The 15,144-nt window shown below is 41.0% G+C and overlaps 1 protein-coding gene across 2 annotated transcripts in view; it reads right to left on the bottom strand.

Moving 5' to 3' along the window:
• The window catches only part of slc2a4rg (SLC2A4 regulator), a 46,138-nt gene that overhangs the window by 3,575 nt on the left and 27,419 nt on the right, over positions 1–15,144 (bottom strand). The window contains exons 4-7 of one of the 2 annotated variants that reach the window (XM_033628975.2): positions 11,803–12,041; positions 8,101–8,201; positions 3,304–3,577; positions 2,141–2,281 (exon numbers count right to left, since the gene is read on the bottom strand). In XM_033628975.2, coding sequence (XP_033484866.1) covers positions 2,141–2,281; positions 3,304–3,577; positions 8,101–8,201; positions 11,803–12,041 — 755 coding nt within the window. The remainder of the gene's footprint in view (positions 1–2,140; positions 2,282–3,303; positions 3,578–8,100; positions 8,202–11,802; positions 12,042–15,144) is intronic. The other variant, XM_033628976.2, reaches the window with a different exon arrangement.

The following is a 15,144-nucleotide window of genomic DNA, read 5'->3' as shown; positions in this document are numbered from 1 at the left end:
TGATTAACAAGAGCCACAACCTGTACTGTGCAGGAATTTCCTCGGATAGCAAAAGTATGACCTTCCCTACTCTCCCTCTGAATGGCTAGTACTCGTTGCCTTCCTTGGTTAGGTTGGTCAGGTTTAAGCAAGAGTGAGGTTAGTTAGTGTTAGGGTAAGAATCCCAGGGTAAGTAGAGGCAGAGTAAGACAGAGCAGGGCGGGTCATGCCTTTGCTATCCTAGAAAATGCAAATTCACGTACTGTGTTTCTTGTATAAGCTTCCTAATATCAAGAGACAGGCATGAATTACCACAATTACATGGATGACAACCAATTTGGCACTGCTGACACAAGCTGCATTAATACTCCGCATAAGTGTGTTTCAGACGTTAGCGTCGTGCGGCTCTGCAACACAACCAAGACAAGACAATGGGACTAGTTACTGGAGTGCACTCCAAGTAAATACTTGCCGCAGGTGTCACCCTGGACTATAATCTTATTTAATATGCCTGAATACAGCTGCTTTGTATCACAAGGCCATTGTTGAGAGATCAATATGCACCATAATCACTAGTTGGCTGCAATATCTTGATGCAATCCTTTCTGGTCTGCCTAAAAAAGCCACAGGTTCAAAATCAATTAATATAAAATTTATCTGTACATGTTTTATCTACAACCAGGAGAGCTCACATTACATAAGTTTTTCTGTGTCCCTGCAGAGGCTGCCTGTCAGTTTTATTATTGATTTTAAGACCCTTTTATTGGTTTGTAAATCTTTAAACAGTTCTGGGCCCGAGGACGTCTGATGTGCTTTTAAGATACAATATGTGCCCCCTAGATCCCACAGGTCCTCTGACTGTCTCCTGGCTGTCCCATGAGCCCACACTCTGATTCATGGCAATGCTGCTGCAGCCATTATGGCCCCAGCCTTTAAAACTGCCTACTAGAGGCCATGATGATATTACAGAGTGCATTTTGTCGTTTTTACTTGTTTGATTGCTTTTAATTCTGAACTTTTTTATATCTATTTAATTGCAAAAATCTTACATGAAGAGCGATGACACATGTACAATATAATGTTGGCCACATTTAAAGGGTAACTTAGGGGAACAACAGTTTTTGAAATTGGCTCAGTGTTGACCACAGCTGGCAGCTGCGAAACAGGCTGTTATGTAACCGCTCAGGGCATGTGTGCACCACCAATGTACGTCCACTAACAGTTCTTGTTTGACACTGAAAGACTCAGATTGTTATTATACGTGTCCGACAACACTATTTAAAGGTTCCCTATAGAGATAGACCTGTTTGTTTAAGAGTAAGAGTCTTTTTGTTTAACTAGACACAGCCCCGAAATCGCTATCGCCCAACCCACCAGACTCCATTTAAATAAACACTAATTTTATTATTGTAAAAAACACTGTATTCAAAGTCGATAGAGACAAAATAAAACTCATAAAAGCTGACTTGGTTCGTGTTTCCACTGTTCCAATAGTCACCTTCTCTGGTTTGCTTAAAATAAACCCTTAATTTATCAAATTAGATGTGAAAATATGCTGACGCTATACTCCCTAAAATTACCTTTTATTAAAATGAAATCTGGTTGATTTGGTGACACTGATTTTGAGGCTGTTTCCGGTTAAACAAAAAGCTCTATCTCTGTAGTGATTTTCTCCATGATGTTGTGAGACACTCAGAATAGTGATCGAGCCACTGGCAAAAGCAAGTACTTTAGGAGACGTAAATTCATGGTGTGAACATGCCCCGAGTGGTTACACTGTAGCCTGTATCACGGCTGTGGCTCAATACTGGACAAATTTTAAAAAAAACTGTTGTTCCCAGTTGTCACTTAGACAAAAAAAAAGGGGAAATAGGGTCCAGGTTGAAAATACTTTAATGTTATACCTGCATGCATATTTATTTTTATGTCTTCTTATCTTGATTATATGTTACGTACTTTGAATAGCATCTTTGGATGGATTGTGCTACATAAAGAAAGACTTTTGCCTCTGTATGTATTAAAAGATGATGTTATTACGAAGCAGCGAAGGTGGAAAAAACAAAAAGAGGGCTAAAAGGGCTAACAAAAAAGGTTACCAGTGGAAACAGCAGGAGAGAGAACAAGATTAAGATAAAAAGGCGTGAGACAAAGCCTCACTCACCGGGACGCCTTTGAAAATGACAGGAGGGGATTGCCACGACACACTGATGCCGTTCCCAGTCCCAATTCCAGGCCCGGTCCCATTACCATTGCTTAACCCAGCCAGCTCAGGACCCACTGGGATACTCACTGGAGCAGTGGCCTGGAACATGGACAACCACCCCGCCATAGCCAGGAGAGGAGACGACAGAAAGAGGGAGGGACAGGGAAAGTGCAAATAGAAAGAGAGAGGAGGAGGATACAGAGAAACAGATCATATAATGAGCAGGGACGGCATTTTTCCACCTCTATGACTGAAATGTGGCTTCATATCAACTCTAATCAGGAACACAACTGCTTAACACATAAACTATTTCACATAGAAAATGTGTGCAAGTTTTAGGATTATAGATAAGGCAGCGTAAGGAACAGCAGAGAGAGCATGAAGTTAGCAGTATTAAAGCGAAGAGTATGAGTACAGTGAGAAGTGGTTATTGTAGTTGCAGTGCGTATACATGCTGTAAGTCTATTTTCAAGTGCATTTTGTGTCGTCATGGCAACTGAAAGTTCCATACAACCTCGAACCACCGCGAAGGACTGAATTCAATATTCAATACTGAATGATTTATACTTTAACCAAATGTGTTTTTCCAGCTGAAACCATTTCATTTTTACCTCCAAGGTCATATAAGTGAGAGGAGTGCTCATAAATTTGTACAGTTAAGAGGAAGAAAAAAGAAGAGGAAGGACACCGAGAAGAAGAGGGAGGAGGAGGCACGGATACCCAAAGTTGCTACAAAGCAGTTCAAATGAAGTGTTGCAAGCAGGAATTTGAACACGACTGAATATCTTGTCTGACTTGAAAAATATTCGGACTTCGTTCTTCATGTGACCTTTTGTTAATATTTGCAAGAATGGTTTTTTTTGTTGCTTTTCTCTCCCTGATATATACTCCCACACTGGTGTAGGAGTTCAGTAATTCACTCTGACCTCAGAGCTTTATTTCCCACATTGATCTTAAAAACTGCCTCTGCAGATTCCATATGATAGAAATCTGAAACTTTGTGGCTCTGTAAGTGCTTGATGCTTTTTTGGTTTTGTTTTATTTTCAGGGACACTGCAGTAGCTTCAATTTTCAGAAATAAAATTGAGTAATGTGTGTGTCCAAAGTCTTGTGTGAATTACCTGGTAGGCGTGGTCAGTGCGGATGTGGCAGAGCGTGGAGGGAGCTGACTGACTGAGCGGTGTCGGGGCATGGCTCTGCGATCCATTCACACTGATGTGTTCAGAGTGAGGGACAGCGGTGAGCGGTGGAGGGAAGACAGGCGGAGGGCCGGCCGTGGTGGGGGAGGTGGGTGTGAGGCTGGACAAGCCCTCCGTTAGGCTGTCCATGTTGACCTCGATCTCTGAGTAGTAAAAGTCCTCCTCTCCATCACTGTAGTCCGAGTCGCTGTTTCGCCTGCAGGAGAGGAGCAACTACTTAGAAACTCTTCAGGATATCCTAAACTGAGTTATTGTAGCTTCTTTTTAATTTCAGTTTCAGCTTTGATGTGACAATAAACATCATTGGACCTCTTACGCTCAGTTTCAACACCCATCTTACCACATCTTTATGTAGGCCGCATAGGTATGTTCTCAAACTAAGTCAGTTTCTCCCGTTCATTTCAAATTTATAAACGCGGGTGCCGGAAAATGCTTTATGGTATGTATTTGAAATAATTCCACTCACTCCCCTCTCATCCGCAACCATTAATTTCATGGCTCAGGTCCATGATCTTAAATGGACATTCCTTTGAGGAGCATTAGCCTAAACACTGTTGCCTGCGCTAGAGGTTGGCTGAGTAGGCCTGTGATATATTGCCATTGCAGTCTCGCACATTATTTTAATGCTGTTAGACATTTCTCTGGAAATGAAGCAGAAACATTTTAGTGTACTAAAGGGAAAACTTATAAAAAATAAGGGTGATGTTTATTCAATTTCATATAATTTAATTTGGGTAATATCTGTTTGTGGATGGTTTTAATCTTGGTTCAGTATAATATTGATAAATTTACCAAAAATGCATACTCAACACATTTTTTCACTCTATGCACTTCATGTTATGTGTTGTTGGTGACATGTTTTGATACAGTTTTTGCTCAGCTGTGCAAAGCAAATAAATGTTTCATTCATTCTATGATTTCTTATCATAAACTGTAAACATACAAACAATACTGAGAGGAGGAAAACAATAAATATATCTAATAACATTAAAAGTACATTTCAAAACACTGACTTGAAGCATAGTCGTGATAAAAGATACCATGTGACTTTCCGTTTTACTAAAATACCACTGACATCTACAAACATGGGCCCCGCTGACACTTAATGACACAGAGTGCAGGAGGTGGTTACTCTTCCCAGCAGCAGGGGGCAGTAAAAGCCAGTGGGCTGCGGGCGTCCTCAAACAAACAGGCTGGTGATGAAATGACAATAACTGCAGGAGGTTAAACTAACTCATGTAGTAACAGTAGAGCAACATGGAGTCTGTCTTTCTCCCCTTGATTCTAGTGATATAAATTTAAAATCATCATAGTTAAGATCCCTTTCTAATAGCTGCTTAAACTCAAAGTTTATGTATTTTACTGGGGTACAAATGTATTTATTTACAGTCTCAAATGTACCTGCTGCATCAGGTAAAAGTAGTAAAGGTAGATTAGTGCTGTGTGACACAGTGGATCACATATATGTACAACATGCAATCACACACAGTGTGATACCCCGTACATTTATGTTATATTCAGTCATCTTTTAAGCATTGTGATACAAAGTACCTGCTTCTTTATTAGATAATATACCTCTAAGCACAAGGCTCGAGTGTGAAAAAGAAGCAGTGACACACAAGCTCAGCTCAGATGTAAAGGCAGTCAGCTGGACAGCATCCAATCTGTTACTAGTCAGATATGTGTCACTTTTCTTGTCTTACCACATTATTTAAATCGCAGTTTAATGCAACTACCCCCGAATCTGCGGAGAAAGGATTATTTAAGTGACACCCACACAGTGGAGGTCTTTATCAAAGTGGAAAAACAAAGCCTGTAGTTATAAAAACATGAATATGAATACAAATAAAAACAAACTTTTAAATACTGTCGGTGTCACAGTGGAGATCATCGATGTGACTCATACAGATCATCGTACTGCCTTGTGGTGGTGGTGGTGTGAGTGTTTGTGTGTGTGTTTGCGGTGGTTCAGCTGAGACAAAAAACTGTGGTTGAGTGCATAATAGACACAACTAGACAGTATGTAAGTCAAAGGTTTAAGTGGGGAACCTTAAATATTCATTTAACTACACATCTACAAGCAGTATTGGGGTCATCACTCAAAAAAATGTGTGTATTACACTTTACTCGTTACTTTTATTTTAAAGTAAAGCATTACTTTAGTTAATGACTCCCTGTAGAAAGTAATTTGTTACACTACTTGTCACATTTCTTTTGTGTAACTGCATTGTTGCATAATTACAAGTTAACAATATAAAGCTAAATGTTACATATGCCCTATCCTTATAAGTAGGGCTTGGTATTGCTAAAAAAGTTACGATACCACTGCCGAAACCAGAACCCCTGAAGTGATACCAATACAAATAGAGTACTTCATTCGATACCCATAATGTGAACAGGGTTGGGTGTAGAATAGCCATAATGTTAAATGTTTTGGTGGCATCTTGGCACGCTTAACTGTCAACTCAAATACACCATGCTCCATTTCACCACAGTGTGAGCTCCGCACTGGGGACAGTTTTGAGAGTCTGCTCAGCTGCACACATATGTGACTGGGCTATGTGATAGCATCATATGGTTACTAATGAGTCTAATGAGTTTTTTTATCAGATTCAAAACATTTTGTTGCTGGTGCAAGTTTGTTGGGACTGTTTAATTGCTCAGTGTTAGCCGCTGCTGCTGTGTAGGGGTGGTTAACGATAATATTGTCATTGTTGTTTTAACGATGTGCAAATTTACGTTATCGAGTATGCAAATGACTTCACAAAAACAACTGAAAACACACGTTGAAAGGTTGAAACCCCACACATTGACTGAACAAGAGTTACCTAACTTGCGTGCAGCAGCACGCCGCAGTACGCCTAGGTGGTCACATGATCTCTCACTGGCACCTTCCCGGCAGGTCAGCCTGCTGCTAAACAAACATTAGCGAGACAACATAGCAACACCGCCCACGGATGCTCCAGCAGCTTCGGAAGACGTGGGTCAACTGTAGTGATAGGTCCCAGCCTGTCAGGCTAAAGTTCGCAGTACCAGAAGACTGTCTACGGAGCTACCTAGCCTAGCCACAGTTAGCTGAACAAAGCGGCAACATGGCACAGTTTCAAGTCTCCCCGCCGGAAAAGTTCACCTTCAAGGCTGAAGACTGGCCTAAATGGATTAAACGCTTCGACAGATTCCGCATTGCTTCTGGATTGGAGACGCAAGCAGAAGAGAATCGCAGGAATGTGATCTTTGACAGAGTAAAGTTTAATCAGCAGCTTCAAGAAACGGGCGAGACGGCAGACAGTTTCATTACAGCGCTGCACTGCGGTTACGGGGCTCTACATGATAAGATGGTGAGGGACAGGCTTGTGGTGAGTCTGCGGGACAAACGCCTATCTGAACAGTTGCAAATGGACCCAGAATTGACGCTACAAAAGGCCGTCACCAGAGTCAAACAGAGAGAGCAGGTAAAAAAGCAGCAAGAAATGTTAAGAACATTTTTCCATTAATATCATCCATGAGGAACAATTAATGAGCTATAACTCAGGCTGTTAAAAAACACATTTAAAAGAATATTGTCTAATTATCGTTATCTTCAAAATCCCCCAAAATATTGAGATATTATTTTTTGTCCATATCGCACACCCCTACTGCTGTGTTAGCTTGTGTTTTGGTGGCATCTCGGCACGCTGAACTGCCAACTCAAATACACCGTGCTGCATTTCCCCACAGCACACACTGTATGGTAGGTAGCTTCCGCTGTGGGGGTGTGAGTTTTGCACAGGGGACAGTTGTAAGAGTCCGCACGGCCACACATATAGTGATAGTAACACGATTAAGAGTATCAAACAGTTATTGACGAGTTTAAGAACAGAATAAACCACTTTGGTGCTGGTGCAAGTTCACTGGGACTGTTTAACAGCTCAGTGTTGGATGTTAGCCGTCACTGCTGTGTTAGCGCGTGCTAACTGAGCAGACATTAAAAAGACCTTTTGCTGGAAGCACAGCAGCTCTGGACATGGCTGGGTAGTAAGAGTGGTCTGGGATCAGATCCCGGCACAAAAAGAATCAAATGCCAGTATCGTTGGACTGGTGACGTTTTGACACAACTTGGTACGGGGCTATTTTGGTCAATACTTAAAAGGTATTGAGCACTGATACCCTGCTAATAAGGAGGAACACCATTGGATGATGACAGGTTTATAAAGAAAAAAGCATGTTTAAATGACATATGATCTGCATTTAACAGCCAAACACACTCAACAAAGTCACTTGAGTCGTTCGCTCATCAAACTGTAGTTTTATTGTAGACTAGTTCAGCTTATTTGGCTTGTTTATCACTGAAGCAGCTGTTATATATAATGAGGAGGAATCTCTCAAATCATTTGTCAGACAACCTGTTCCTCCTTGGAGACAGCACACACTGCTCAGGCTGTAGAGCCTCTCCACAGGTGCACTAGACAGCGTCGCAGTTGTTGGCAAGTTTGATTAATTTTTTTCTATCCATTCATTATGTGGATAATTGAAGAACTTCTGTAACTCAACTAACAACATAATTGTTTCATTAGCAGCTGTAATGTGATTACTGAATTTAGGAACAGTAACACGTTATATTACAGTACCTGTGAATAAGATATGTGAATTATACCTATAATATTTGGTCAAGAATCCTTTCTGGAGACGATAACTGAGCGCTGCGTGCATGCGGTTTTCCTGTTATGACTTCCAACTCACCCCAGGTGGACGGTGCGGATGTGTCGCTGGATCCCTGAGGAGGTGCTGAGGACCTTTTCACAGTTCTTCCACAAGCACTTGAACATCACCTTCATGGAGTTCTGGAAGAGACGATAACCACAAAACCAGCACGAGTCAGAGGATAGCTGATTTAGACAAGTGTCACTATAAACACACTGTGAGTGTGTTGTCATTACATCTATCTTTGGTTTATTTATTTAATCCTTTAATTAAAGCCTTTGGGTTGTGAATCATTTTCCGAACAATGGAAAAACATAGGCTGTCAGCCACGGCAGAAACAGTGATGAAACTTAACACATTATCTGTAAAACACACTGATGAGTATTTCATGGGAAATGGAGGTCTATGCAGCGTGTACTGTCACGTTCCTCTGTGTGGATCTCATTGGCAGCCACGACACAAAGGCCTTCGTGGGAGATTGAGTGCCACGCTACAAGGGGCCAAACACTACACCTCATTAGAGAGCTATTAGAGCAGCAAGCCCATAAAAATAGAAACCCGATATATGACAAGCTCAGACACATACAGAGTGGGAGAGAAAGAGGCAGAAAAAGACAGGGGACGCAGAGGGGACAATGAAATTGTACCCTTTTCTGTCTACCTCGCAGTGCTTTCATGTTCAGCCACTGATCGATGAGCAGACTAAATGTACTATTTTCATCTCTTCCTGCTTTCTGTGCATGTTGTGGGCCGGGGTGAAGATCCATGGGACTCCCTAGAAAGTTGGTATTTTATACGGGGGCAGTGCTTTACGTCCTGCATCACACAGAGTGTACTGTACTTGATGTGCGTTCCCCTTGTCTGGCATTGGGTCGCCTCATCGCTTGTTGGTTACGCTAGTCAAACCATAACCTTTAGGGGTTGTGTATTAACTTAATCTTTGCCTCAACCCCGGGATTAATCCTACAGGAGGTCTCATGTCTAACTGTCATTTCAAACGGACATGAGTTTTTGATGTTTGTTATCTTCAATTTATGAAGATATACTTAGATTTTTGCTCCTTATACTGCTGGCATGGCTACAACCTCCCCTGCAAATCTACTCTACTAGATCTAGATCTATTCAGATTGGTGATATCAATGTAGTATTTTGCAAGGCTTACAAGGCAGACTATCAATTTTCATGCACATATATGCAAGACAAATTATAGCAAAACATGAAAAGTATATTCTGTATACCTTCATACATGTAGCATGTATTATTCAGTCCAGTTTCCCTAATTTTTTCCAAGCATCAGAAATAAAACTAGCCCACATTTTGCCACTAAGTCAAACTTTACAAAGGTGCGCACAGCTTATCATTTAAAGTATGAACGCACAGTCAGAGGATGAGCTGGTGAGACAGTGACTGAGCTCATCAAAGCATGATCTATCTCACCGGAAATAGGTTGGTGCTGGGGTGCAGCCTGGGGCTGTCCCTGATGTTTAAAACAACATTCAAGGCCTCTCAAAAAAGTACAACTACATACACATAGCACACGTATGCTTTACTTCCTCATATACACACACAGACAAAAGCACACCTGTGAAAACCACACTGGCCTCTCTCTAACCTCTGATTATCAAAAGTAGCATTTGTAAACGCTCATCATATCTGACCCCCTCAAATCTGGTTTCACATTAAGCTGAATATAAGTCTCTTTGGTTCATGAGCAAACCATGAGGAAGATAGAAAGATAAAAAGACGGAGTGGGTGTTTTTTTTTTTATATATATCAATTCATTTTCATTTTTGCCCATCAGGGGTTGGCAGCTGTCCGATGAGCAGGCAGGGACCTGCATCACTGCTAATGAAAGACAGTGGGTGTGTTCTCTCATTACCTTTCAGCAGCCTCTGGAGAAAGAAGGCCAAGAAGAGAAGAGAGGGAGGGAGCAGGGAAGACAGATAGGGGAGAACTGAGAGAGGAGTGAGAGTAGAACAGGTTTTTATCAATGGTTATGTTAACTAGTACTGCTCTCAACTATTTCTCATTGACTGTCACTATCTATTCAACAGCAACTGCTCAACTGGTGCTGGCTGTGTGCACGCTCCCTACCATGCTGTTTATAACAACCCTAATACAAATGACACAGCAAAGCTAGTCTTTATTCCCACAAACAATCACAAATCACTTAATTCCCTAAGCGTTTTTCTTGCATCTTAACACTGTTACAGTAAGACTGGTGATTGCCATGTTTAATAATCCTCTTAGCCCTCTTGCCTACAGAAAATCAAACAGCCCACAATCCAAGGGGCAGCTGCTCATAGAGGGTTTAGACCTCTGGGGTTGGCGTCAGTTATATTGCAACACAAAGCTGGCCAGCAGGTTAGCTCATGTTTTATCCCTCTTCCACACAACTTGTGTGTCTATTTTCCTCCCGGCGTCATCTTACTTCATTTCCTGTCTGCTTATCTATGGTATGGCATGGCTCTCTAGCAGCGTCGTCCTCCGAGTCTTTGTGGTTTTATATATTCGCCAGCTCAATAATCTGCCCCACTCCAGGGAGGTGGAATTGCAAACTCCCACATATTGTACAGTGTATGAGCTCTCCTCTGTCACTGTATGGCTAGAGGAAATATTGAGATTCATTTCTCCTCTTGTTGCAACCATGAGCATCAATTCTCCTCTCCTCCTCTGCACCCTCCGAGTCTCATTTTTATGCATCCCTTGAACCTTTGGCTACTTCCTGCTGTTCATCCCTCCCCGCTCCTTCAATCTTACTAAACCTTCCCACCTCCCCCCATGAAAAGACTAAAGAGGGGATGTAAGGCTGCTTGACAGTGAAAACACTTTGATGCTCTGGACTGTTTCTATGGTTTAAAAAAATGAGAGGGAGAGGAGTGAAAGGGAGAACATAATCCATCATCTGCACAAGCACAAAGCGACAGGTCTTATGTCAGAGGCTGTTAAACTGCATTTCATTTTCTGGATGTTTCTAGCAGGTTTTCCAAGGTCTCTCCCTGCTGCTACTTTATAGAAATAACAAAAGCGTATCAGAGTTGTTTCTCTACAACTGTGGCCATGAAGTATTACTCAGCACGTGCTAATTTTTTTTTGGTTTGAGTTTAAAGTGGAATGGACAGAATTTGGGGCTGCTGTGATACCACAAACCACAGCAGAATCAAGAAACTGTGGATGTCAACTTACTTATTTGAGTTTATTATCTTCCTGATATATGGCTCATTTATTCTCATTTACATGCTAGATACTTACATTTCAAACACTGTAACTATCATTGCCCTCATACTTTTCACGTGTCCTAAGTGTCATAGATACATCCAAAAGATGGCACTAGAATACAGCGAGAAGTTTCCGACAACAACAAACATGGCAAAAGTGGAGGAGGTCTAATAATGTACCTTTCAACAGAGGCAGCATTGTAGGCGATTGTGGTCTTTGAGGCCATTAAATACATCACCACATGAAAATGGAGAATTCTTTTCACTGTATTACAGATTCATTCTGTTACGCCATTTTCAAAATGTCTTCATTGTGCATGACCTGCACTACACTGCCCCCATGATTTCCTTTGGTACCACTCTGTTCGTCCATATCCGTAAGCTTTCAGAAAATGTGCACAAATATGGACGACATGGACACGAACATGGACAGAAGGCTCCGTCCATGCTCGTATAAGTATCTAACTTTGAGCATAAATGAGCCCTTGATGTATAAGTCAGATCAAGTGTCATCCATTTTTACCTTACGCTTTCGAGGTATGGGGTCCTCAAACATGAAGTGCGTGCTCTCTGCAACATCCTCAATGACATCATCGCCCTGGGACGAGAGCAGGAAGTTCTTGTTGGTATCGTTGGATAGCGGCGGGGACGGTGTGGAGGGCACTGATTGGTCGCTGGCATCCCAGCTCCAGTTGCCACTGGTCGAACTGCTGTAGCTATCTGATAGCACCTCTTTCCAAGCCCTGCTGGCTGGCTCTGGGACTGCAGTTTAGAGAAGACAGACAGTTTAGATTAATGGTAAGACAAAAGTAAGCATGAGTGTTTGTGCACAATATTTTAAAGGTCTGAAATAAAAACAATGTTGGCACAACATAAAGTTGGAAGAGTATGCATAGCAGTCCTGACCCACATCCTAACTCTAGAAGGGAAATGAAAATGTAAAATCTCTCAAAAGCCCTAAACCCCGACAGCCTGTTTGATGCATAAATAGCTTTAATATGGTATATGCAGTGGATACTTTACTGTCTGAACATTTTTCATTTAGCTATACTGGACTCTGCCCATTAAGCCCAACACAGCTTTAATTTCCTGGACAAGGTACCATATTACTTCTCTAAGTCTTGGCCCACAAACCTTTTCTATACCCTTTGGCCTTTTGACCAGCTCATCCAATGACGCTTGATCTAAGAGACTGGATAATCATGCCGGCTTTATCTGACTTTCACTGCAGCAAGACATAGGACAAAAACAAAACTTAAACCCCATCACAGAGCAAAGCTTAATATGATGTATGCTGGGGATTAACATATACCAACCAATAACTATTTCCTATAGGAATATAAGGAGCTGAATCCCAGTTAATACATTACTAGATCAATTTGTCTACGAGGATTACTTCTCACAGATTTACTAAAGCCCTGAGGTGGACAATGTTTCACCTCCCTCAGAGCAGAGTGTGGCCAGGTTTCATTTCAAGTCCTAAAAGATACAATAAGGGGGAAATGTGTATCACAAAAAACTACTTTTGATGTGAAGCCACAAAAATCGTGCAGAAGCCATTTTTTATGTTCAGGATAGCAATAAGGAGTGTCGTTGGGGAGCCCGGCTGTCAGGGGACATCAGGGTACGGATGAGCAAGGCCCAAGGCTCAGAAGGAAGCCCATGCAAAGGGATATGGTTGACACTTAAATGGGATTAAGTACAACAATTGTATTTACTGACTATATCGTTGACAATATGAGTTATATGTATCTACTAGGGATGTACTGATTTATCAGCTGAACATTTGTATCTGCTGATATTTGCATTGTTGACTGCCATCGGCCTGTAAGATGACATGCACTGATAGCAGTGAGTGATGTTTTTCTGTTGTATCACATCAGTTTCCCAGGCTAAAAAGCAGTGCTCGAGACTAATGGTCTCAAACTTAAATTAATGAGCAGGTAGAAGAAGAATATAATGACTCTTTGGTGAATTGGCTCTCTGATATCATTGTGTTGTGATAAAGGTGGCTAGAAAACAATAGAAAACATGTTTCAGACACCAAAGGACACAATAAACTCACTAATGTTGTGTCAGAGAGCACACCTTTTTGCTTCCCTGATAATGCTACACTGTAAACAACAAATCCATGCTGACATCAGCAGGAGGAGAGCTTGTTAATGTTAGCTCTATGAAGCTGGTTGCAGCAACTAACAGCTCACAGAGGTTGCATACAGTTACATAATGATGCGTTAAAGCTCTATAGAGTAAAAAGGAGTATCGGGTGAAGGTAAATCATAACATTCTCATGATGTGTTCAATGTAATCTTGTAATATGAATTTTTTGGTGAGGACCTTGAGTAAATAAAGTGTGAAGGGGAAATTTGTTAATGCTTTCACTGTGATATAAAATAGATATTAGAGGGGTAAGTATAATATATTAAGCAGGAGGGCTTTTAAAGATTTTTTTTAATGTGAAAGGTTGTTTCATAAATGTGTATGTTGAATGTGTGCTCATTTAAAGATAGTGTAATTACTTAAAAACATTTTTGTTCTTTTTTTCATAGTGTAGTTTCCCTGGCACAAAAGGAGGAATAAATAACAGTAACAACAAAACAAGCAACAATATAAAAACATTGGCATCTGCTGTCGGCTATGAGCAATCAGCCAAATTATTATTTTAACTACTGTTATCGGTATCAGTATCTGTATTTACATGATAAATAAATGTATTGTTATCATTGAAACACATTGCAACTTGTCAACTGATACTCCACACACAGTTATTGGGAAATTTTGCGGTGGAGTTTCACTTGCATCATATTCACAACCATAGCGGGGTCAGATGTGCAGAACACTTGTGCCGCTGATGTAAATACTTCATTTGAGGGCATTTTGTCTTTGCTCCTTTATTTGTTTTATGGTAAAAGAAGGAATATAAGTGTTAAAATCTAACTTGAAATATTTTTTATTTGTGTTTTGAAATAACTGACTTGACCTTTTGTGCTATATAATCAAAACTGAGAACATGTATGCAAAACTGTTTGGCCTGGATGGTTGGATATGGTTGTTGGAGACTGCATCTCTGTCAGCACAAGGCTAATGGCCAAAAGCTTATTTGCCTGTGTTAGTATTAGAGCTAAGGGTGGTGGTGGTGGTAGTGCTGGAGTGGGTGTGGATGAGGGGCAAAATTTGGAAAATACTAATACTGTAATACTAATAATTGAGCAATTAAATTTACATTTTCACAAGGCTCGGATAAACTGTGATAAATCAATGATATCCACCACCTTCTGCAATACCTTGTGTCAAGTAAGGTTTTCATCGAGATTAGCTCCTCCAAAACCCACAGCACCCTCTGAATAGATCTAATGAATTCTACAATAAAAATGTACACTGTAACAGATTTATTTTGGTCAAGTTGTACACCACTGTCAAACAGGTTTATTTGGAATATGAGCTACTACATGTTGCCTTACTGAAAGCAAAAAGAGTAGCCTTGGTTTAATGCTGGCAGGAAAAAAAAGCAGATAGGACTTTGACCGTCTGGCAGGGTTGGCATGGTAATACTAGAACCAGCAAAAGGAGCTCTGATGATAGGGTCATGGCTGAACAGTTGGCAGCAAGTGCTGGGCTTGGGTAAGCATGCATACAAAGATAAGGGAATAGTGCAAATGACACTGTAAGACAGCCTTCCATTAAGTGAACACATAAACGACTCTGCAGATCAGTCTGTGTCGAGGTAAAATCTCAGTAACTGATGAGTTTTTCTTCCCAGGGTCCCCCTGCTCCACCTGACTAAGAGTGAATAACCCTGTGGCATGATGTAAAGTAAATGGCCTTAGTTTGTTTAATACAGTGGATGAGTCAGTCTTTGACGGTT

Source organism: Epinephelus lanceolatus, chromosome 8 (genome assembly GCF_041903045.1).
Source record: "Epinephelus lanceolatus isolate andai-2023 chromosome 8, ASM4190304v1, whole genome shotgun sequence".
NCBI lineage: Eukaryota > Metazoa > Chordata > Actinopteri > Perciformes > Serranidae > Epinephelus > Epinephelus lanceolatus.
The sequence above is the reverse complement of the archived record's forward strand: the minus strand, read 5'-3'. Positions and strand labels throughout refer to the sequence as shown.